The sequence below is a fragment of the Podarcis melisellensis genome (assembly GCF_964234715.1).
Source record: "Podarcis melisellensis genome assembly, chromosome: 12".
Lineage (NCBI taxonomy): Eukaryota > Metazoa > Chordata > Lepidosauria > Squamata > Lacertidae > Podarcis > Podarcis melisellensis.
In genome coordinates this window covers 20110695-20134029 of record NC_138544.1, presented here as the reverse complement: position 1 = coordinate 20134029, position 23335 = coordinate 20110695, and the positions used below count along the sequence as shown (strand labels likewise).

General features: G+C 45.6%; 3 protein-coding genes across 5 annotated transcripts in view; 2 read left to right on the top strand and 1 right to left on the bottom strand.

The window, feature by feature from the left end:
* The window catches only part of NKIRAS1 (NFKB inhibitor interacting Ras like 1), a 20795-nt gene extending 5072 nt beyond the window's left edge, over positions 1-15723 (bottom strand). The window contains exons 1-4 of one of the 2 annotated variants that reach the window (XM_081883476.1): positions 15203-15723; positions 3708-3766; positions 2157-2289; positions 1103-1344 (exon numbers count right to left, since the gene is read on the bottom strand). In XM_081883476.1, the coding sequence (XP_081739602.1) occupies positions 1103-1344; positions 2157-2250 (336 nt within the window). In that variant the 5' untranslated portion in view covers positions 2251-2289; positions 3708-3766; positions 15203-15723. Of the gene's footprint in view, positions 1-1102; positions 1345-2156; positions 2290-3707; positions 3767-3890; positions 4037-15202 lie in introns of those variants that run through there. The other variant, XM_081883475.1, reaches the window with a different exon arrangement.
* Positions 5932-8412, top strand: RPL15 (ribosomal protein L15). Its single transcript, XM_081883468.1, has 3 exons — positions 5932-6113; positions 6611-6747; positions 8061-8412. The coding sequence occupies exons 1-3, from the start codon at positions 5942-5944 to the stop codon at positions 8364-8366; spliced, it is 615 nt and encodes a 204-aa protein (XP_081739594.1). The 5' UTR covers positions 5932-5941; the 3' UTR covers positions 8367-8412.
* NR1D2 (nuclear receptor subfamily 1 group D member 2) overlaps positions 13483-23335 on the top strand; it is a 25443-nt gene continuing 15590 nt past the window's right edge. The window contains exons 1-2 of one of the 2 annotated variants that reach the window (XM_081883269.1): positions 13483-13901; positions 22712-22969. In XM_081883269.1, coding sequence (XP_081739395.1) covers positions 13886-13901; positions 22712-22969 — 274 coding nt within the window. In that variant the 5' untranslated portion in view covers positions 13483-13885. Of the gene's footprint in view, positions 13902-22711; positions 22970-23335 lie in introns of those variants that run through there. The other variant, XM_081883270.1, reaches the window with a different exon arrangement.

Below are 23335 nucleotides of genomic sequence, written 5' to 3'. Positions count from 1 at the left end.
CAACCCCCCCATAAAATATTTGAGGGGGCTGGGACCCCCCAAAGTTGATGGGCATTGTGAATAGGAGTTCACTTTTAGAATAAGAAGAATTGTACGTCACAGGGTGGACGGGCATCAGGAATTTAGAGATGCTTAGGTGGGGCATGGCCAAAAAAAAGGTTGGGAACCACAGCTCTAACCATTATGCCATGCTTCTTCTTTTGCAAGGAAAGATGGCGTAAAGGGCCTCACCATTTGTTATCAGCCAACGTTTTGTGAACGACTTCTGTTAATTATGTAATTGACACCGCCTGTACTTTCTGCATTTCATTTCCCTGTGACCTCACTGCTTAGTGTGTTTTTACAAGTTGTCCCAGCCTAAAACAGTGGATTAATCTTATGCCTTAATAAATGGATTGTTTATGATGCCAAAAAGACTTGCAGTTGTTTCCGATACAACAGACTAACAAGGAAATACTTACGGCGGGTTTTAAGAACCTTTTACAACCACTCTTTTCAAACACTGCAGCTCACATTAAGCCTTGTGACTACAAGACCTTGCTTTTAACTTGGCAGTTACCCTTTGCAAAGGAGACACACATCTAATGTGAAAGGAGAGACACTAAAAGACTAAAAAATGCTGGTCAGCAGAGCAAGTGATCCCTTTGCTGTTTCCTACAAGGGGGTTATTCATAGCAGAGGCCTTTTACTCCTGTCCCATCTCTGCACACAACTACACTGACCCCCGGCACGTGAAAAACTGCATTATCTGCAGGTAAATAAGTACAGTGGTACCTCTGGTTACGTACTTAATTCATTCTGGAGGTCTGTTCTTAACCTGAAACTGTTCTTAACCTGAAGCACCACTTTAGCTAATGGGGCCTCCTGCTGCCGCCGCGCCGCCGGAGCACGATTTCTGTTCTCATCCTGAAGCAAAGTTCTTAACCCGAGGTACTATTTCTGGGGTAGCGGAGTCTGTAACCTGAAGCGTATGTAACCCGAGGTACCACTGTGGTTTGGAAAACCTGCTTTTTAGGTGATGAGCTCATTTTCCCTCATACATCATGTTCTCCTTATCGTATCTCAGACGCGACTGAAGGTATTGTGTGTGTGTGTGTGTTACCTCTCTTTTGTCTCTACACTTGTCAATCTCCTTCTTGAGCCAGTCAGCTCTTTCGAGGGATTCCAGGCTGTTCACGGCATAGACGAGAACAAAGCCGTCTGCGAGGGAGAAATAATGTTTGGGGAACTCCTCTCCTTCTTGCACCCCCCTGGTGTCGTACAGGCGCAACTGTTCTTTCACTCCTCGGTCCGTTTCAGCCAAAGCCACATAAACGTCTTCGCTTGTCGCGTTGCATTCTGCACCTGTTGTTTTCAGAAAAGGAGAAACAGAGTTCTTAGCAAACACATTCAGAAACACATCTTGCGTGCCAAAGCTGCTTCCCTTGCGCCCCGAAAAAATATGTTTCAATGATTAGTAACTGCATGGTGGTGTTGACGCCTTGTTTCCTACTGATCAAATCATGGCCTGCTTCCCCCTTGTAATCAGCTCTGGCCTGGACAAATTTGCAAAAGGTGCATCTATACAAGCAATTGTTTTGATTCGGTTTTGCATTTGGTATGAATACCTTCATACTGTTGTGGCTTACGGCCAAACAAGTACACACTTACTCAAGACTCATATTAACGATACTAAATGCAAAAGGTGTGACTCTCCCCCCCCCCGCCCCAAAGTCGAATTGAAAATACAGTGGTACCTCGGGTTAAGTACTTAATTCATTCCCGAGGTCTGTTCTTAACCTGAAACTGTTCTTAACCTGAAGCACCACTTTAGCTAATGGGGCCTCCTGCTGCCGCTGCTGACGAATTCTGTTCTCATCCTGATGCAAAGTTCTTAACCAGAGGTACTATTTCTGGGTTAGCGGAGTCTGTAACCTGAAGCGTATGTAACCCGAGGTACCACTGTACACTGGCTGGCACACACTTCTGTGACTGGCACACATTTTGACAAGCAACAAGTTTGCTACTCGTCATCAACAAGCAACGTTGAGAACCACTTTACCGGCGCCATCCCAGCCATGCCATGATTACGGTTTCGGATTATTTGTTAAATAAGAAAGGCAGGCATCTGTAAGCGTCTCTGGAAGGGCAGAAGGGGAACCACGTGCATCTCTTACCCACATCGTGCTTGCCATAGAGGACCTGCTCCAGAATGGCGGTCTTCCCCACCGAAGCCATTCCGCAAACCAGCACTTTGTAGCCCTTCCCCATCTTCTTTCAGGCTGCCGAGACTGGGCCCGGGGAGCAATCCTGTCCAAGCACCACAAAAGGTCAACGGCATTTACAAACTGCCATCCAGCAAGAAGCCAGCATTGGAGCATGGCTGCGTTCACACACACGAAGAGGAGGTCACAGGCTTGCCAGGTCAATCCAGCAGTTTCAGCCAATGTCTCTCCTACCTTAGCCCAAGGTATGTCCAACAGGTCATGGCGAAGGAAGAGAGAGCTTTACTACTCTATTGGCCCAAATATAAGCCGCACTTTTCCCCCTCCAAATTCTGACTGTGAAAAGTTAAAGTGTGGCTTAAATTCGCGACCTTACAAAAATTGGCTTTTGCGATATCGCTGCTGAAGCAGACATACGGAAAATGGAACAAATAATGTTTTCATGCCGATTTGCAAGCTCGAGACCATTGTGCAATTAATTCTAATGTCATTCGTCGCTTTCCCCTTACTTTACAGTGCAGTATTGATTTTTTAATTTGCATTTACGGTGCTACGATTTACGGGCGGAATTGTAGCAATTGAAAAGCGATTTTAGCGATTGTATGGTGACTTTTGAGGGCTTGCAAGATCAAAGGCTTGAATTGGCTTGGCATATGGTAAAATAAAACCACTATTTTAGTCGCTGAATTTAATGGACTTTTTTCTTTTTCTCTTCAATTTTAAGGAAGCGGCTTATATTTGGGTATTGTCTTTCCCGCCCCCCTTCAATTTTAAAGGTATGGCTTATTTGCGGGTGTGGTTTATATTTGAGCCAATACAGTACGATCCCAGGTTCAGATGCTGCTGATCTCAAAAGCCCAGCAGGAACAATGCAGCTGCAGTCACAGTAAGCCATGTTCCAGCTGCTCTCTGGGACATGCGAACCAGGCCAGTGAAAGGCAGCCATTTCAGACATGGCGCTTTCCCAGCCCTGTTTAGGAATGCCAGGGATTCTACATGCCAAGCATGTGTGCTAACACTGAACTATGGCACTTACCCAAAGGAATAGGGGTCCCTTCTGTTTCTAAGGGGTTGCATATGCACAGACTCCAGATTAAGGATGCGATAGTGGCGTCAAATGGATTACCTCTGTTGCAAGGACTGTCAGGTATTGGACAATAACAGACTATTAAAAGACTAAAGGCCGTGACTATTTTGCATGTGTACAACTGATGTGCAACCAACGTGCAAGAGGGCAAAACGGGGTGTTGCTGCCCGTATTTCAAGGAAATTCACTGAAACACAAACACAAGACTAGCTGTGGTATATGGGATTTTATCAAGAATGGATTGTATTTGGTTTGAGCAATAGTCTGGAGGCAGAATTAAAGGGAATCAGACCTTGAAGTACAGCACGTGGGAAGCCACAAAAAATTATAACTATTGTGAATTACTCTTATAAAAATTATTTCACAAATAAAACAAAAACAAAAAACATTCAACCCGGGATGAATTTCGAGTTCACCTTGAACTAAGAAGGCAGACGCGACCCCTTTTTTCAATGCCAAGTCTCAACCCTGGAAGCTGCAAAAAAAGAAAAAGAAACAAGTAGAGGTGAGAGTTCCTCTGAGCGTGTCCAGAGCGCACTGCTCAAAGCATTATTTCTGTATTGTTTGCATTTAAGGAGAAGTGTTCTAGGGGAAATTACATGACTTTCCGGGAAATCTAAGGTAGACACTGCTCTTAGCAGGAATCCAGGAATCTGCGGAACGAGCAGGCGGGGCCGCGATCCCTCCGGCGTTTTCTTCCAAGCCTGCCAAGGCACGTGGCCTCTTGAACTACATTTCCCAGCAGGAACCTTGAACGCAGCCCTTTCCCCCCTCCTCCTTCCGCTTGGACGTCACGGCGTTGCCGCAAAGCCTTGTGGGAAAGCAGGCCTCTTCCTTTCCGGCTCCGGGCGCCGCTAGGTAAGGTTGACGAGCTGGAGGCCGCCCGTAGTTTAATCCGTCGGCATCCTAATTCGGGGAGGCCTGCGGGGGTCCGCTCGGGGCGCCGCCCCACGGTCGGTAGCTGGGGGCAGAGGCGGGTCGGGGTCTCTGGGCGAAGGGAGGCCGGGGAGGCGTAATTCCGCCGGGTTCGGTTGGGAAGGCGGCGTGGCCTGGGCCTACAGACGGAGACGGCTACGCCAGACGGAGCTTGCAGAGGCCGAGGGGGAAGACGGAGAGAATCATAGAGTTGGAAGGGACCCCGAGGGGCATCTTGTCCAGCCCCCTGGAATGCAGGAATAAGCTCGTGAGGCCTAAAAGGCTGGAGCGCGGGCGCTGCTTGCTCCTGAGTAAACCTCCGAGGAGGGACCATTGCTCACATGCTTTACGTGTAGACGGCCGCGGGTTCCAGCCCTGACACCAACCAATAAATGGGGTTAAGGTAGCAGGTGATGTTGGGAGCCACTGCCAGCTACATCAGATGGTTTATTTATGTATTTCACATCCCTCTCTTTTAAGATGGTTGGGCAAGTAATTGCTTCCAGCTTTTTGCTTCTGCAAAAGTGGGGCATGCATTGTGCGAAGCAAGTAGATAATAAATGTCCTGCTATGGTCTCAGGTAGCTTATTGTTTGTGCCCATGCAACTGTGAGAATTCTCTGAAGTTACAAGTTATTCACCTTTAGGCACCAGGCAAAAATGTCCCTTTTAAACCAGGCCTTTGGTTGACCTGATCCTATACCCTTTAAAATGTGGCTCTTTTTTGCGGGTGGGGGGGTGTTATTGGATTATTGTTTTTATTTTGATTCTATATATTGTGATCTTTTTTGTGAACTAAGACCTCCAGGTATAGGGCAGTACGTATATTCAATGAATGAAAGCCTGTGTGTTTGTGTTCTGAATGGGTAATTGGGTAAAGGAGTGAGTTTTATAAAAAGAATTGGGATCATGTAGAGCTGGAAGGGACCACAAGGGTCATCTAGCCCAACCCCCTGCAGCACAGGAATCTTTTGCCTGATGTAGAGCTTGAGCCCACAGCGTTGAGATTGAGCCTCATGCTCTACCAACTGAGCTGTTGGGTGACTGTTCTTTCTGGATTGAGGGGATAAGGTACAGCCCCTGGATGCTACAGGAGCTTGCATTTGCTGAAGTTATTGCAAGGGGCTTCACCAGGCTGGAAAATCATGCAAATCCTTAGTTGTTGTGGGCTGTCATGCCATAGATCAGTTGCAGGTCAGTGGTAGATCACAAGCTTTGCGTGCAAAAAGTTCCAAGTTATGATCCTGGCAATTCCAGCAGCAGTGGGAAACATTCTAGTCTGAAACCCTGAAGAACTGCTGCCAGTCTCTGTAAACCAGGGATAGAGAACCTGTGGTTTCCACATGTTAATTATATTAGCAAGTTTCATCAGCCCCAGTCATAGACAGTGGTCAGGAATAATGAAAAGTTGTAGTCCAGAATGCCAGAAGATCTGGATCCCTCGCATAAAAAAATGATAGGTTAATAGTCTGACAAAGTACACAGCAGCAAAGGAAGCTGCTTTTTATCTCATACATACTATTTAAATGTTAATGACATATTAATGAAATCAAGCACAGTATAGATCAGTAGCTCAGAGGGGACAAAGTTGGTTTTGAGAGGTTTATGAACAAATGTGTTTCATTATGGACCACTTTTATTACTAGAGAATAGAAAACACAGTTGCTTTTTTGTTTCCTGAGAGCAATGAAACGCAGTGTGATTTAAACATGTCACTTTTTTGCAGATAAGCCAGAATGGGTGCCTACAAATATATCCAAGAACTATGGAGGAAGAAACAGTCAGATGTGATGCGCTTCCTCCTGCGTGTCCGCTGCTGGCAGTATCGCCAGTTGTCTGCCCTGCACCGAGCTCCCCGTCCCACCAGGCCAGATAAAGCTCGCAGGCTGGGATATAAAGCTAAGCAAGGTAACTGCAACCCAAAGCATGTAGCAGGTGTGAACTTGCTCTAGTCACTTGGTTATGCGCTAAGTCTGGTAGTCCTGAGCAAAGATAGCAATTACTTATTGTAATTGTAATGTGATAAGATAAAAGTAACCTTGCTTACCTTCCATGCAAGCATATAGGCAACTATCCCAAGCTACAAGAGCATCTCTGATAAGTCAGGATGTTAGAATGGAAACTTTGCCTAAGACTATCATGAGACTGAAAATCTTGCCACTGTACCTGCATTGACACAGCTGAAACACAATTCCCATCATTTTTCATGCTTTGTGCAATTTCAGATGAACAAAAATAGATTATAAAAGCACGGGGTTGTCCAGTAACTGAAGTAGAGTATTTGTGGCATCATTAGCAAATTCAAAAATATTGCTAGAATGTAAAACGCAAATGCTAAATAAACGTTCTCTTGTAAAACTGCAGATTTCTTAGCTGCTTTAACACTTTATCCTGTTGTGTCTTAGGTTACGTCATCTACCGCATTCGTGTTCGCCGTGGTGGTCGTAAACGTCCAGTCCCTAAGGGTGCTACTTATGGTAAACCAGTGCATCATGGTGTCAACCAGCTGAAATTTGCCCGGAGTCTGCAGTCTGTAGCAGAGGTGGGTATTGCTTGTGATCTGCATCAGTCTTTTGTATTGCCCACTGGTCCCACTGAAGCTTGATCAAATCTGTGTCACATTGGTTTATCTCCTTTAACTCATGCCAAATTAGAAGAGTATTTGATGTGTATGAATCAGCTTTTAATATTGTTGGTAAACTGATGGAGTAGCATGTTAAGCAGCATTTATTGTGAGAATAAGGCAGTATGGTTAATGAATAATTATTTCCTACAGCAGTTTTTTCAGTGTCAAGTTGTCATTTTGGAATTCTAGTTTCTAGGTGGCATATGGAAGTATTTTGGTTTGCAAGATGCTGTAGCCATCCTCTCTATAGAGACAAAGAACTGTCTTTGTTGTAAACTGAAATTAGATATGTACAGAAATTAGTGAAAGAGCCACTGCATAAAACTATCTTAACAGATTAAAGTGATTATCCTTTTTTCAGTCAAATTGAACGTCCTTGGTGGTCAGATTTTCAGTTACTGCCATTATATTTATGTACTTGTTACATTACTTGTTCTTCAGATGTCCACACCACAGTGGTAGAGGTACAGTACAGTGGTACCTTGGTTCTCAACCGTAATCCATTCCGGGAGTCCATTTGACTACTGGAACTGTTTGAAAACCAAGGCGCGGCTTCTGGTTGACTGCAGGAGTTTCCTGCACTCAAACGGAAGCCATGTCGGATGTTCAGCTTCCGAAAAAAGTTCACAAACCGGAACACTTCCTTCCGGGTTTGCGGTGTTCAGGAGCCAATTTGTTTGACAACTAAGCTGTTCGGGAACCAAGGTACTACTGTATAGTATTTTGGGAAATAAAGCACAGGGAAGTATTTTTTTCAAGAAGTAGGATAACGTCACGTATGGCAGCTAGGTGAGTTTAGTTGTGCCATACAGTATTTGCTTTCCCCATTTCTTGGCCATATAGCATCTCTGTAATGAAGTAGATTGAAATGGTATGTTCTATTGTGGTAGCACTAACAAATCAATTTTCCTCCACAGGCCAGTTTGAAAGATAAAATAGTTGTTCTTAGAATGGTAGAGTTGGAAGGGGTCCTGAGGATCATTTAGTCAAACCCTGTGCAATGCAGGAATATGCAGCTGTCCCTTACTGGGGTCGAATCTGCAGCCTTGGCATTATCAGCACAACGCTCTAACCGACTGAGCTATCCATCCCTGTAAGGAAAGAGTTTCTCTATGGAGAAGTCTTTGTCACTGTAATTCTTAAACATCATGGCTGAATGTTTGGTTCCTTTGTATGAAACTTGTCACCTTGTTTTATGTGCTTACGTGAGGTTGTTTTTTCCCTGCCAGGAGCGTGCTGGCCGCCACTGTGGAGCCCTGAGAGTACTGAACTCTTACTGGGTGGGTGAAGATTCCACCTACAAGTTCTTTGAAGTCATTCTGATTGATCCTTTCCACAAGGCTGTCAGACGCAACCCAGACACCCAATGGATCACCAAGGCAGTTCACAAACACAGAGAGATGCGGGGGCTGACCTCCGCTGGCAGGAAAAGCCGTGGCCTCGGCAAGGGCCACAAATTCCATCACACAATCGGTGGCTCACGCCGCGCTGCTTGGAGGCGACGCAACACCTTGCAGCTTCACCGTTACCGCTGATTCTTTTACATATAATTTTCTCATAATAAATCAGCCAGAGTTCACATTTCCACTGTCTTGTGTTTTCATTGGGCACTGGGTGTACCCCACATCAGCTCCTTTTAAAAGAATTAAGAATCTAGCAACATATCCAGTATCTCTTCCATTACAGTTGTCACTCGAATAACAGGGTTATAAAAGTTCTGGTGAAGTTGAAAGCTTTTTGATGACCCAAAAAAAAAAAATTGCAGTATATACTCATCCAAAAATTCCCAGAAAGGTTTGTATAACTTAAAATGCATATGTTCAACTTTAGACCTACTCGGCATAACTAATTGAGATTAATGAACATTACTGACTGCTAGTAATTTCAGTAAAAGTAATTTCTGAGTAAAAGTTTAATTCCACTATCCGTTGTGTGCAAGGTAACTGCCGTTTTATCTTCTCTCATCTGTAATAGTCACCACAGTTAACACTAATAAGATTGCTTAATGATAAGAAGCAGCCTCAAATCTTCATTAAGAGGGGGCCCTTGTTAAAGCTGGCAGAAGAAACAAGTTGGAGGATAAGAACATACAATCCCACTGTTCCTAATACTTCATTTTGTGATGTGTTTTCAAAACTGCTTGCTTTTAGATGCTCATTTATTTTTAGGTTGTATTTTGTACTGCATTGATTTCGCATAAGCCACCTTGGGTGCATTTGTAAGAAAGCAAAGTATAAGTTCATAGTATTTCAAATTTTACTAATGAACCTAATGGAGTGGCTATCAGTGTGTGCAAACTGACGGTTGACTGATTACAGTCTCCTGTAATAAAGTGCTTGTGTCTTAGCTTATATGTTGCAAAATGTGCTTATTACAGTTGTTTCATTATTATTATTATTATTTACTAATTAAGTCTAGATTGTTCGTATAAATGACTTTCACAGCTGCCCAGCAAAGCTAGTTTAATATCAAGACAGTGCTTAAAACCCAAGCTAAACATTGGGTAAGGTGCTATTCTATTAAGAGCAACATAATGGAAAACAGCCTCCCACGTAGTTCATAACCTGAGCGTGTTGAATAGTATTGGAGCGCAGGCTCTTTCAACATTGCAAGTTTTCATTATTAACCATTGTCCAGCCTTTTCATGCGGGAAACTGCACAGACTGACCCTGCTGTGTTAACTTGTGTATTTCTACAAGAGCTTTCATTAACCGGTTCTTCTCAGAGAATGGGTTATACAATCTTCATTCTGTTAACTAAATGTATAGCTGATAATTAGGTTTTTCCAAAAACAAACAGCTGATTTTTAAAAATAAAAAGTTGGGCTCTTTGTTCATGGCTATAGTAAAGTACAGTAAGAGCCCTTAGAAATTGGTAAATGTGAGATTCTTGTGCTTTGTTCTGTCAGGCTAAGCTAGTGACATGAAATGGTGTCTAGGAGTGAGCTATAGCTTGTCTCATACCTAGTATTATACAGTCATATCTCGGGTTACAGATGCTTCAGGTTGCGCACTGCGCTGAACCCATGAGTACCAGAACAGGTTACTTCCGGGTTTCGGCTTTTGCACATGCGCAGAAGTGCTAAATTGTGCTTTGCACATAAGCGCCGAATTGCAACACGTGCGTGCACAGATGTGACGCTGTGGGTTGCAAATGTGCTTCCCGCATGGATAATGTTTGCAACCCTGTAATGCAATTCCTACAGCCAAGCTGGTGCCAGATATTGCTCTGCTTTCCTTCGGACCACATCAGCAAAGCCAAGATATGGGGTCATGCTATCGGGGCAACCCAGGGCCTCCATACACCCCAGGCTTGCATCCTGGGGATGTCACTAAGGTGCTGCTAATGCATTGGTTTGACTTCACTCCTGGAGGCGCACTCCATTGTCTCAAAACAAATGGATGCCAGCGACATTTTGCATTTTAGGGATCAATTTACCGGTAATTCATTGTATATGTTTCCATTATCCATACATAGCAGTAGCTGAGAGTTATACGAGACACATAATTAGCATTTTTTGAGAATGGGGGTGTGTGTGCTAGATTTTACCCTTTATTACAAGGGTGAGGAGCAGATAGCACCCGAGATCCTGAACACCACCGCAAGCCCATTTTGACAGCTGGCCATCTGTGAATCACCTGACATCACCAAGAGGTCAGCTGACCCAAACTAAAAAAATAATAATTCATTGGCAGGGGCATAGCTTGAATTTTGACTGCAGAGGGGGATCCTTCCTCTGACCAGCATCAATTTGAGTTAGTGATGCCAATGAATATTTGTGCTTACAGGAAACCTTTGGGCATCATCATCATCATTTTTAATTTGTATACCGCCTTTCTATCTTCCAATAACGCGGTTTACAAGCTGAAGAAACAAAAAATGTACATCTTATAACAATCTAATACAATACAAAAATGTGATAATAAAACATAACTTTAAAATAGGCAGCCTACATCAAAACAGTAGCAATCAACAATCAATCAGAATAGTATAAAATAGGTAAAGGTAAAGGGACCCCTGACCATTAGGTCCAGTCATGGCCGACTCTGGGGTTGCGGCGCTCATTTCCTTTATTGGCCGAGGGAGCCGGCGTACAGCTTCCGGGACATATGGCCAGCATGACTAAGCCGCTTCTGGCGAACCAGAGCAGTGCACGGAAATGCTGTTTACCTTCCCACCAGAGCGGTACCTGTTTATCTACTTGCACTTTGACGTGCTTTCGAACTGCTAGGTTGGCAGAAGCAGGGACCGAGCAATGGGAGCTCAGCCGGTCACGAGGATTCGAACCGCCGACCTTCTGATCGGCAAGTCCTACGCTCTGTGGTTTAACCCACAGCGCCACCCGCGTCCCTAGTATAAAATAATATCAACATAAAAGCTAAACAGAAATCCACTCAGCAGTTACAATAATATCTAAACTATAATCAATAAAACAACGGCAAGCCACAGTACATAAAGCAATACAGTACCCATTGAGAAGCAGAGGGTGGGCCAAGGCAGGTGGAAGGAGGCCTTGTCTGATGGAGTCTATCCCTTCACAGTTCTTTCTCCAGGACCAGCTCCCTTATGAGGACTGGTTGCTCTACGGAGTCCTCCACTGCTATCATAGGAAACTTGCTGTCAATGCCAATCAGCGAATGGGCATTGGCGGCAACCTTCAGTTGCCAGGGAACCGTTAGGATCCCTTCAAGGCTCCCAATTTTACACTGGCGTTCCAGTGTAACTGCCCCATGTCTGACGTCACATAGGATGCAAGGTGTGGAGCAGCTGTCCACACATTGAGCAAAATAATCTTGTGGTGCCGGGCTTAGGTCAAATGTGGCCTATGGGCCAGGGCTTCCACCATATCTGCTTTACTATTATCCCAGCCCAGATCAGGACCCTGTGCCATCGGTGTTCTGAGGTGAGGAAAATAAATTGCATGATTGTATTTCTGGTGGAAGCATCTGTCAGTGCTGTGACTCTGCAATGATACTGTGACTGAAAGATGACATAGCATTAAAGTTAGGTGTAATCAATGTTACATTGTGAAAATAATTAGCAGCAGGGCACAGGCTATTTTGCAACTGAAAAGGAGGTTGAGTATTTCCACGCTGAATATCGTTGGCAAAACTGCAATCTGATAATGTATAAAAGAGAATCTGGTTTCAGCATACAACTGTTTTATATAGGAAATAAGCATTAAATATGGATAAACCCAGAAGAGTAAGTTGTAACTAAACAAAAAAACTCGTGTCTGACTCACAAAGTTTGTATTTCAGAAAATAACCAAATACAATGAGATGTTTCTGTAATATAGTACTGAAAACTGCAATGCAAATTGTTCCAGTGTTAAGAACAAATGCACATTTTTTTTGTCTGCAGGAGGTATTATAGCAATATAGCCATGTTAATGTTGTAAAACATAAAGCAAACTAAAGATGAGTTGGCAGAAAACATGTTAAATATTTGCTTTGATTATTCTCTCAACCTTTCCCTGAATTTACGAATCTCCACAGAGGCTTATTTAAAAATAGCTATGCTTTGTTGGGCGGTATTTAGCAAGCAACGTTAATTCCATCCTACAGCTCTGAACAACTTCTCCAGGTTGCAGGAAGCTTCAGCCACAAATATTTACTATACATTTCACATCCGAGTGCAAAGCTTCTTATTTGTTTATTAAAACATTTCTATATCTCCTCCCTGTGGAACGCCCTCTCATCAGATGTCAAGGAGACAAATAACTACATAAACAACTTTTAGGACACCTGAAGGCAGCCCCGTATTGGGAGGTTTTTAATGGTTGATGTTTCATTATGTTTTTACAAGTGTTGGAAGCCGCCCAGAGTGGGCGGAGTATAAATGAAATAATTATACTCTACTCTACAGTGGTACCTTGGTTGTCGAACGTAATCTGTTCTGGAAGACTGTTTGACTTCCAAGACGTTCCACAACTGAGGCACAAACAGCAGTCTCCAAAATCAATGGAGACAACTGAAAAACACACAGTTCAACTTCCAAAAAGCATTTGAAAACCGAAGCAGTTGCTTCCAGGTTTTTGGCGTTCAAAAACCAAAATGTTTGGCTTTCTAGAAATCCGAGGTACCAATGTACTATACATAATAGTAATAATCATCATCATCACATTAAAACACAGGAAGAACTCCAATTGAAAAACTAGGATTGAGTTAAACTTAAAATATTCTGAGACCATGAATCTTTGAACTTCCTTGGAGGTTTTTAAGCAGAGGTTGGATGGAGATTTGTCATGGATGCTTTAGCAGAGTTTCCTGCATTGCAGAGGGTTGGACTAGATGAACCCTTGGGTCCCTTCCAATTCTGTTTCCATGAATTCCTGTGAACTCCAAGGTCATTACTATTGCCGGCCCCTTTCCTAAGCTTTTATGGAGATTCTCCCTCAAGCACCCTGCCTCCAGTGCAGCTAGTATTAGTCACGACCGATTGCATTTTAGAGGAACTTCGATGCCCTGATCTCGTGCGTAATTGCTACCGTGCAGCCGGAGACGCGTGTCCGTTTCATCACACATGACTGACACGTGACAAGGGGCGGGTCGCTCGCTCTCCCCGCCTCCCCGAGGGACGGGGAAAGTGTGTCACTGGGTTGAAAGAGAGCCGGAGGGGAGGCGGGGCGAGCTGGGACGCCGCTCGGTGCAGCGGCTGTTCCGACGGCGCGCGAGTGGGCAAGGCGAGGGCGGCGACGGGGCGAGGCACGTGGTGGGCGCCGCCCTCCCGGTGACTCTCCCCGTCCTCGTGCGGGGAAGGGGGAGGAGGAAGGAGCCGGCAGCCGCAGCCCAGCAAGCCATCTCCCCAGGAAGGCTCGACGGCGGCGCGGCGGCTGCCTGGCCTCCTCCCGCCTCGCACACACGAGGCGCGTCCACGCAGCAGCCGGGGGAAGGCGGGAGGCGGGCGCGGCTCGCTTGGGCACAGCTGCCGCAGCGGCTCTTTCGGCACAAGCGGAGAGCGAGGCAGGCAGGCGCCCCAGCAGCCCGGGAAAGCCGTCGGTGAATGATCCCGGCTCTCGGAGGCAGCTGCGGGGAAGAAATCGGGGGACGCCATGGAGGTCAATGCAGGTAAGTGAGGCTTTGGGGTTGTCAGGGAGGTCAGAAGCGAGATCCGACGTGATGACTGCGGAGCAGGGAGGAGGGAAAGGCGGATCAGGCTTGAAAGCCTTTTCCTTCCTTCCACTGATCCCGGAGGGTCACGATCCCCCCCCCCAATTTCAGCCTCTTGCTGCTCCGACCCCCACAAAGAGAGCGGCTTTTTCTTGCGCGGAATGTGCGCGCAACGCGGTGGTGGCAGAAGCGAAGCTGCCGTGCAATTTACCGCGCCGTAGCGTGGGAAGGGAACCCCCAGGGTCATCTAGTCCAACCCCGTGCAATGCAGCGGGTTCGGTGTGGATTGGCGTGCGCGCCCTAGGAAGGGCTTCCGAGGACAGGATGGGGGGTTTTGCATGCCGGGAGGCAGGAATCGGCCGGTGCGGGAAACCGGGGCCGAGGGGCTTATTCCCTCCTTCGGGGCTGACTGGACTCCCCTTTCCCTGGACGGGGTGATGGGAGACTCCGCGAGGCGGCGGCGTCGAGGGTTTCCCGCGGCGCCTTTTCTCTCTCTTTCCCCGGCCGCCCGTCCATTTCCCATCCGGCCGGTTCTCAAAAGCAGCCGCTCACATGGACCGTCGGGCGAGCCACGTGCGCCGCTTTGTTTACGTTCGGCGCCGCCTGCGCGCTGATTGGCTGTGACGTCGGCGATTACACAATCGGGACGGGGCGGCCGCCTCCTGCCGGCGACCGCGTGGAGAGACACGTGAAGGCGGCGGCGGGAGGCCCTTGTTTTGGTGACCTACATCCAGGGGGCGGCGCGGGGAAAGGACACGTGGGGAAGCAGGCAGGCAGGCAGGCAGGAGCCGGCAGAGCGGATGGAGGAGGAGGAGGGAGGCGCGTTGCAAAACTGCGCCCAGCAGACTGGGGAATCTCCCGTCCCTTCCTTCTGCTGCCAGCCGGGGACTCTTCCCTCTCCAGCCTTGCCGGATAGGAGGAGCCGCCGCCTTGCGAGGCAGGCGCGGCCCCAAGGCGACCTCGCTCCGCTTCGGGAGATCCGAGTGCATTCGAGGTTGCGGGGCGGAGCTTCGGCGCTGCTCTTTTGCAAAAGCTGCTCTGCCGCAAGCCGGGGATCCTCGCGCCTTCAAGCCCCTCTTTGAGTTCAGACAGATCTAGTAGGACCGCCCCGATCCTCCTCCGAGGCTACCTAGAAGTGATCCTGGCCCTGCACGTGGCTGCTACCCCAGATGTTAATTCCCCCCCCACACACACCTTTTTAATGGAATAATAGGAGGAACCCCTAGCCTGAGGCTGCGATCCGAAACAACCGCAATTACTTGCGAGTAAGCATCACTGAATCCAATGAATAGTTTCCGAGTAGACGGGTCAATGGCAAGGTCAATGCGGCGACGTTTGCATGGAGAATCGGATCAAGGAAGAGGCGCGCGCGCGTGTCTCCTCGTCCCCAAAATAGGGGGTGCTATGGGCGCATGTTTGGGGGGGCAGGCTTTACGTAGGGAGGGACAGAACCTCAGTTAAGATTTATTTTTACTAGATTTAGGGCTGCCCCCCTGGCGTATTTTTACTCGGAAGTAAAGCCTGTGCTCGGAGAGGTTTACTCTTTAGTTAGTGCGCATTCATCGGGTATCTGAACCTTAGGGACGCTGGAGTTCCTCCTCTTCCTCTGCCGGCTGCTCCGCAGCTGCCTTAATGCTATGGAAATCGAGGCGGGCTATTGGTGCAGCTGCTTCTGGGTGCGCGCATCCATGTGACACCGACCGCCTCGCTCTCTCACATGTACAGACGACCCATGTGCACAGCTTCTCGAAATGTAACAGGTCGGAGGAGAGTCATCTTCCCTGATGGCTGAGCTCACGGAATAGGCAAGTCAGGTGGTGCAACACGAACAGATTCCGGAGGGACTTACATAATAACCACGGAGGTTGGGCAGTTTGCCTGAGGCTAGGAGGATAAGAACGGTGTTATGTTTTATAAAAGTCTTATTCAAGGACCAGAGGGGAAGTGCTGCTTCTTTCACCAGTCCTGAAGCCGAAGGAGACAGGAAGGGATGGGAATTACGAAATTCCCCCCCCCCCCCCCAAAATCCCTGTAATAAAATAGACTGAGCTGGCAAAATTCGCGGAACACTGATTATATAACAACATGTACCAGCTTCCTAAAGCAATGAACTTTGTGATGTTCAGTATTTATGACTACTTTTGTTAGGTTTGTAGTTGTGTAATTTTTAAAAATATGTTGTAAGCTGCCTTGAGCATGGTTTTAACTTTGCAAAGGTGCATACAAATAAACTGATTGATTGAGCCAGGGGGAGATGTTGGATGACTTGAAAAGGCTTTTAAGCCCAATAATAGCAATCAGGTTCTCTTCAAAATGTGTTTGGTAGGTCTCCTAGATAGCAACAAACAATTAACAAGGTTAAAGCCACTTAATACTGTACCTCCAAATAATTATGGGGCGGATCCTCTCCTGCTAACTTCCCCCAATTAAATATAGTGCGACCGCCTTGAGGTACACCAATTACACCAATTTCTACAATTTACCACAGATTATCTAGTGGGGAAAACTTAAATGATTTAGAGTCTCAGGCAGGAGTTGATCAAAGAAACAAGAAATGTTTTATTAAACAAAAGGAAGTTCATGGAACCAAGTGCGTAAGGAAATGCATTCTTTCAGATAGAAGTTAATTAATTTATTTTAACTATTAAGATGTGTCAGGTTTAAACAGAATATTATAGACACAACTCTTCTTAAACTTCAGTCACTAGAAATCAGTTGGTACACTTCAGGTGGTTAAATATTCAGGTTTACAGAATAGATCCCAAAATGCTTAATTCAGTTTCTATCACTTAGATATGTTAAGTACTTTCAACACCGTACCGCTTCCCTCACAGCTAAATACTTTGGTTCATGAGCGAGGGCACTTTTCCTTGGTTACCCACTCTCTTAATCAGGCATCCCGAAACTTGCCCCTCCAGATGTTTTGGGACTACAACTTCCATCATCCCTAGCTAACAGGACCAGTGGTCAGGGATGATGGGAATTGTAGTCCCAACATATGGAGGGCTGAGTTTGGGGATGCCTGCTCTTAACCATCCCATACCTGAGGTCTTCTAAATGGTATAACAGACCTAGGGAATCACCCCATCCTTTGCTACTGGTTTGGGAGTTGTCTGGTACCTAGAAGAACTCTCCCCTTCTGGCTACACTGACACCCAGGTAGCCTGAATTCCCACAGGATCTACCTCTCCCGACTCAAACTCAGCCCTCCCAGAACACTCCTGTCTGTATCCCTTTCCCTCAACCCAGACCCTCAACCTGGTCTCCCTATCCAAGCTATGAGTCTCTGTCCTCTCGCTATGGATAATCAACTCATTGTGTATGTTTAACTTAACTCAGAACCAGTTCTTCCTATCTCACTCCCGGTCGCCCAACCTGAAACCTGTCTAACATCTCAAATCCAATCCTACCCCTCTTCTCAAATCCAGCCCTATCTTTAATCTTAAATCCAGCCTTTTCTCTCATCTTAAATCCAGCCCTAACTAACTCACTCCATCAGAAAACGTCTCCTTTAATTCCTACCCCCAAATTGCTGTTCCTTCTAGCTGACTCTGTAGCCAGAGACTCCTGGTGGAATTTTGGGGGGACTGTATCACCAGACTCTGGTCTGGCTCTGCTCACCCGTCACATGTGCATGTATAACAAAAATAGGAAGAGCTTTGCAGGATCCGATGGAGGGGCTTATCTAGTTCTACTTCCTGTTTCCAGTAGTGGCCAATGATAGTTTATGGGTTTTCCCCCTCTCCATTAGCTGGCATTTGGAAGCACTCTTGACTATAGACCCAGGTTTCCCAAAGTTGGGTCTCCAGCTGTTGTCGGACTACAACTCCCATCATCCTTAGCTAGCAGGACCAGTGGCCAAGGATGATGGGAACAGTAGTCCAAAAACAGTTTGAGAAACCCTGATTTAGATTATCACATCTGGTAGACTTATCCTCCATGAAACTGTCTTAACACAAGGGTGGTGGGCAGCCTATAGCCTTCCACGTAATGTTGGACTTCAAGCACCCACCAGCCCTAGCTTGCATGACCAATGGTCAAGGATGATGGGAGTTGTAGTCCAGAAATTTCTGGAGGGCCATACATTCCTCATTTCTGGTCTAATCTTTTTACGGCCATCTTAGCTAGTAAACACCAACCACATCTTGTGACAGCAGATCCTCTGTGTTATTTATGCATTCCATGTACTTTCTGCCTTACGTGCACTGTCAGTTAATGTAATCAAGTGGTTCCAAATTGCGGTGTTGTGAGAAAGAGAGAGAAATGTCCTTATTTGCTTTCTCTACACCAATCACATGTTTGTCATAGCAATGTAATGTTCGTGTTCTGTCCTGGCCAACTTTTTTTTCCTTCCGCTAAAATGAAAGTGTTCTGAATCCAGCACTATGGATGTACATAGCACTGTGTGAATATACATAGTGCTTTACAAAAAGCAGTCTTGACAGGTCCCTAAAAATAGACACAGGGAAACAGGATGAGAATCACCTTGTAAAAGTACAAAGCAGAGGAGAAAGCATTATGGAAAGGTACAATGCTAATGGCCATTTTATTTTCACTCCCATTCCTAATAATTCTTAAAAACAGAGTTTGCCTTTCTTGCTGCTATTGCAAATCTAGTTGATGTTTTCACAAAGCTATCTACCGTGACCCTACTAGGATCCTAGTCACACCCAGTTAAGGTCCCCTCTTGTGTATGTGTGAATTTATTTTCTCTGCACCGTTCTCCGTGCACCATTCTACGTTTAAAGTGAACCGTGAACTTCATTTGCTGTTTTGTTGCCCATTCATTTAGTTTGGATAAATCCTTTTAGAGCTCTTCATAGCCTCTCTCTCTCATTTTCATCACCCTGAGCGGTTTGTTGTGAGCAAGATCCTTTGTGAATATGAAACAGCACCCCTCCTAATAGAGATCTTTGGGAATGTAAATGTTTGCTTGGTCCCGGGGGGGGGGGTCATTGCCCTATAAGTCCCAACTCCATGCTTCCTATTATTTAGCCTGTGTGTAGGTTGTTAAGCATTTTCCCTGCCTGAGTCATTCTACACATTTACACATGACTGCTTATGCGTATGTTAAACTTCCTTACTAAACTGATATTGAGACTATGCTAGTAGGTTACATAATGACTTCCTGGCAAAGCACATGCCCAGTGAGCTATAATTATAATAATTTGCATTATTCTGTGCACATGTGTCAATGTCTTTTCACACATAATAGTAGCATTTTTCACATGACACTGCTAGGATGTGGGTTTATACATGTCCAAATTTGAACGCCGTTGAAAGTTTTGAAAGCGTTTCATGTTTTATTTGAAATGGGGCTTCTCCTTTGATACAAAGCTTCATTACCAAATGCGTCACTGGAATGCTAATAATTCTCTTAAATATAAATAATTATGGAGCCCTAAGCCTTACGCGGGTGGCGCTGTGGGTAAAAGCCTCAGCGCCTAGGGCTTGCCGATCGAAAGGTCGGCGGTTCGAATCCCCGCGGCGGGGTGCGCTCCCGTCTTTCGGTCCCAGCGCCTGCCAACCTAGCAGTTCAAAAGCACCCTCGGGTGCAAGTAGATAAATAGGGACCGCTTTCTAGCGGGAAGGTAAACGGCGTTTCCGTGTGCGGCTCTGGCTCGCCAGAGCAGCGATGTCACGCTGGCCACGTGACCCGGAAGTGTCTTCGGACAGCGCTGGCCCCTGGCCTCTTGAGTGAGATGGGCGCACAACCCCAGAGTCTGTCAAGACTGGCCCGTACGGGCAGGGGTACCTTTACCTTTACCTTTAAGCCTTACGTAATTTTCATTGCGGCCTGAATCTACTTCTTCCATTGGTACTATCGTGGTTACTTATGAATTAGAGATTTCCCATGACAAACGTTAACCTGGCATATGTGAAGAGGTTAGGACTGTGCCATGATTTTGTAAATTACTCCTTGTGGAGGGTAATCTCACTGTGAATATATTTTCTTAAGGATTCTTGAGAATCACAATGTTTGAAGGACATTTAGACTGCGCATTTACTTAGGAGCATGAATGTAAGAGGGAACATGCTCCCTGAAAATATATTTTACCTGTTTTCTTCTCCCCAAAATACTTCCTAGTAATGCTGCTGTAGAGTACTGATAAAATGTGAATCTAATAGGTCATGAAAGCAGTTAGAGAGACATTAACACAAAAGCAACAGCCTTCAATATAATGCCTGATCTCCTCAATTTCAAGTAAGCATGTTCCAGATTGCTGCCTTGGGGCTGATTCACACATAACAAATGCCACATGGTGGCTGTCACCATGTTGCAAGCTATTCCACAGGCGGTGGTGGCGTGCCCTGAGAATGGGGGTGATTTTTCTTTCTGGCACTTCCAGGAACCTGGAGAAAATGGGCTCAGTCTGCAAGATCAGCTCCTGCACATCAGTTGTTGTGAAGAAGCCTATATGATATGATAGTAGCTGTAGACCTAGGTGTGCGTCGGTCTCACACACAAACACAATTGCACCAGTCTTTGTTTTAGGAAACAGCTAATGTTGGGTTGTGGGGTACTTCCAAATGGGGCTGAATTTGTAAGCAACTTCATTTAATGCGGGACACGGGTGGCGCTGTGGGTTAAACCACAGAGCCTAGGACTTGCCGATCAGAAGGTTGGCAGTTCGAATCCCCGCGACGGGGTGAGCTCCTGTTGCTCGGTCCCTGCTCCTGCCAACCTAGCAGTTTGAAAGCACATCAAAGTGCAAGTAGATCAATAGGTACCGCTCCGGCGGGAAGGTAAACGGCGTTTCCGTGTGCTGCTCTGGTCTGCCAGAAGCGGCTTAGTCATGCTGGCCACATGACCGGCCAATAAAGCAAGATGAGCGCCACAACCCCAGAGTCAGCCATGACTGGGCCTAATGATCACGGGTCCCTTTACCTTTACCAGTCATTTAATGCAGCAAATGGTTTGTTGGCAACAGGGTTTTGGGTTTCTTGTTTTTATTTTATTTCCCCCGGGAAGAGGAAGTCTGCATTAAACAGGGAAGGGGAACATACTTTGATGTCCTCCAAATTGTAGTCATGCATGTGTTCAATTCCCATGATAAGTACCCATTTGGAAGCACCCACAATAATCTTAAAGTAGAATGCCAGTCTCGTGTCTTCACAGAAAATGTAATTAAAATAAGGCTCTTCGACTTGGGACTTGTATATTCCAAGAGAGGGGAAAGTTCATTTGTAGGTTTTGAAATTCTGCTAATGCAGAATTTTCTTTCTCCCCCTTTCCAATCACTGGAAAGTGGCTTTTCTACATAATAATAAACAAAGGGAGAGAAACTTAAGACAGAATCCTAACAATAAAATTTTGAAAGCTGTGAGATATATAAGTTCACTTAGAAAAATGAGAGTGAGAAGCAAGCTGGTTCCAAAAAGTACATTTTTATAAAAAATTTAAAAAATCATTTGTTCTAGGAATTGTGTTCTCTGAGGGGCTATTCAGCTGTCATATGACCTGGAAATGGGGATCTTTTTCAACACACAAACTGACTCTCTTCCATGTATGACTGAAGATGCATCTCTCAAGGCTAGAACCTTCACTCTTATTTTGCAAGGTAGAATATCAGGTAAAAATTTCAAAAGCACTTAAGTTACTTGGGAACCTGCCTCCTTGCAGAAAGCCTGTGGTGAGATGCAGACGCCAATGGCCACAATGATCAAACCACTTGCTTTGGAGTCGTCCCATTGTTGACCATAGGACTTCTTCAGAGTAAGTTCTGAGACCATCGCAGCCTGAGTTTATTTATGTGCTTGTGAAAAATTTACCCTTGGGGGGAGTATCTGTCCCTGATTGTCTTTCATTCATTCCAAAGAACCCAGGGAATTGTCTTTCTATGAAGGGGAACTATGACTGTTGAACAAAAGGCTCTCTACAGTTCCCAGGGTTCTTTGGGAGAAGCTTTTATTGTGGAATTATTATTTGTAGAGATACACATTTGTCTTTCAAAAAGCGGCAGTCCCTGGTGAATTATAGAGGTGCGCCAAGCAAATTGCTCCATGTTTTTCTTTCTGTTCATCCTTCATGGATGAAAATACTTCTTTCTTCCTTTTTGTTGTTTTTGAGACCGTGCCACTTTGATGCCCAGAGGGAGGCCTGTCAGTACACAATGGGGCTGCAGCTAAACCCGCCATGGAGCCTGTTAAGGAACCATATGCAAGCTCCCCTGAGCTCCTTTTAGTGGAAGAACGTGATACATGTGAAATAAATAAGGATTATAGTTTTTGTTGGTGCTAAGAGTTATCTATTATTTATTTGTTACACTTTTATAATGCTTTTCTGTCAACACACTTGTGCACGTGTTTTAAGCTTGCTGTCTCATAGACATGAAAGAAAAGGAAAATCTACCTGCAGTCTCAAGTCTTGTCTTTTCTTCTATTTCTATGCTGCTTTTTATTCATATAAATCCCAAAGCAGCTTACAAACAAAAAGATAAAAATAATAATGGAACATCACGCATACAGCATAAATCGTATAGAATACTTAACAAGTCTATCCCACCGATTCCCTTTCTTCCAATCTTTCAGAAACAAAATGCTTGCATTTTCTACTTTCCATTCTTAACTGATTTCATAAACTGTGTCTTGTTTCCGAACATATTGCTAAAAGCAAGACACTACAGTACGTATCGTGATCCGATTCTGAAAACTAGAAAGGCGTTTGGAACAGGGTTTGTTTACATGTGTGGGAGAGACTTCTGGAAGTGGGTTGTCAAGTGGATCTGTGAGCTGGTAGACGTATTCCTTCTTCCTTCCTTCGACAGGTGGTGTGATTGCTTACATCAGCTCTTCAAGTTCAGCCTCTAGCCCTGCCTCGTGCCACAGCGAGGGATCGGAGAGCAGCTCCCTGTCCTCGTCACCTGTACCGCAGTCACCAAACAGCTCCTCTTCAGACGGCAGCTCCAGCAGCAAGAGCAAAGAGGGCTCTGATGGAGTACCAAAGAATGACCAGTTAGATGACCGCGTTAAGGCCAGCCAGCCAAGTGTAACTGCATTGGCCAAGGGTCATGGTGGACTTACAAGTAAGCATTCATTTGTAGTAGCTCTGCTTTTGTTTAGGCTCAATTCAGGCATCATGTTTCCAGTCTATGGTTGGGGGAATGGGAGGGAATGTGCTTAGGGCTCCATCTTCTCCCCTGTGCTTTGCTACTGGGGCTGGTCTGGGTTTGACTACAGATCAGGATTCTTCAAACCATGGTTTGGAGACTCTCCTAGTTAGCATTATCCATATTTAGTCCTGATTCAGGCATAAGGGCATGCTATGGTTATAGCAAAACCTAAAAGGGAGGAGCTGGAGGAAGAAGCCTCTAAACACATTGGGAATTCCCAATCTCCAAACCATGATTGGCAAACATAACATCTGAATTGATTGTTGATATGTTGTCCAC

What these genes read in the sequence shown, in the direction of transcription:
- RPL15 (XM_081883468.1), top strand. Translation starts at nt 5,942, where the DNA reads ATGGGTGCCTACAAATATATCCAAGAACTATGGAGGAAGAAACAGTCA. An exon ending in GGGATATAAAGCTAAGCAAG is followed by an intron (nt 6,114 to 6,610) that starts GTAACTGCAACC and finishes GTTGTGTCTTAG; the next exon opens with GTTACGTCATCTACCGCATT. An exon ending in GTCTGCAGTCTGTAGCAGAG is followed by an intron (nt 6,748 to 8,060) that starts GTGGGTATTGCT and finishes TTTCCCTGCCAG; the next exon opens with GAGCGTGCTGGCCGCCACTG.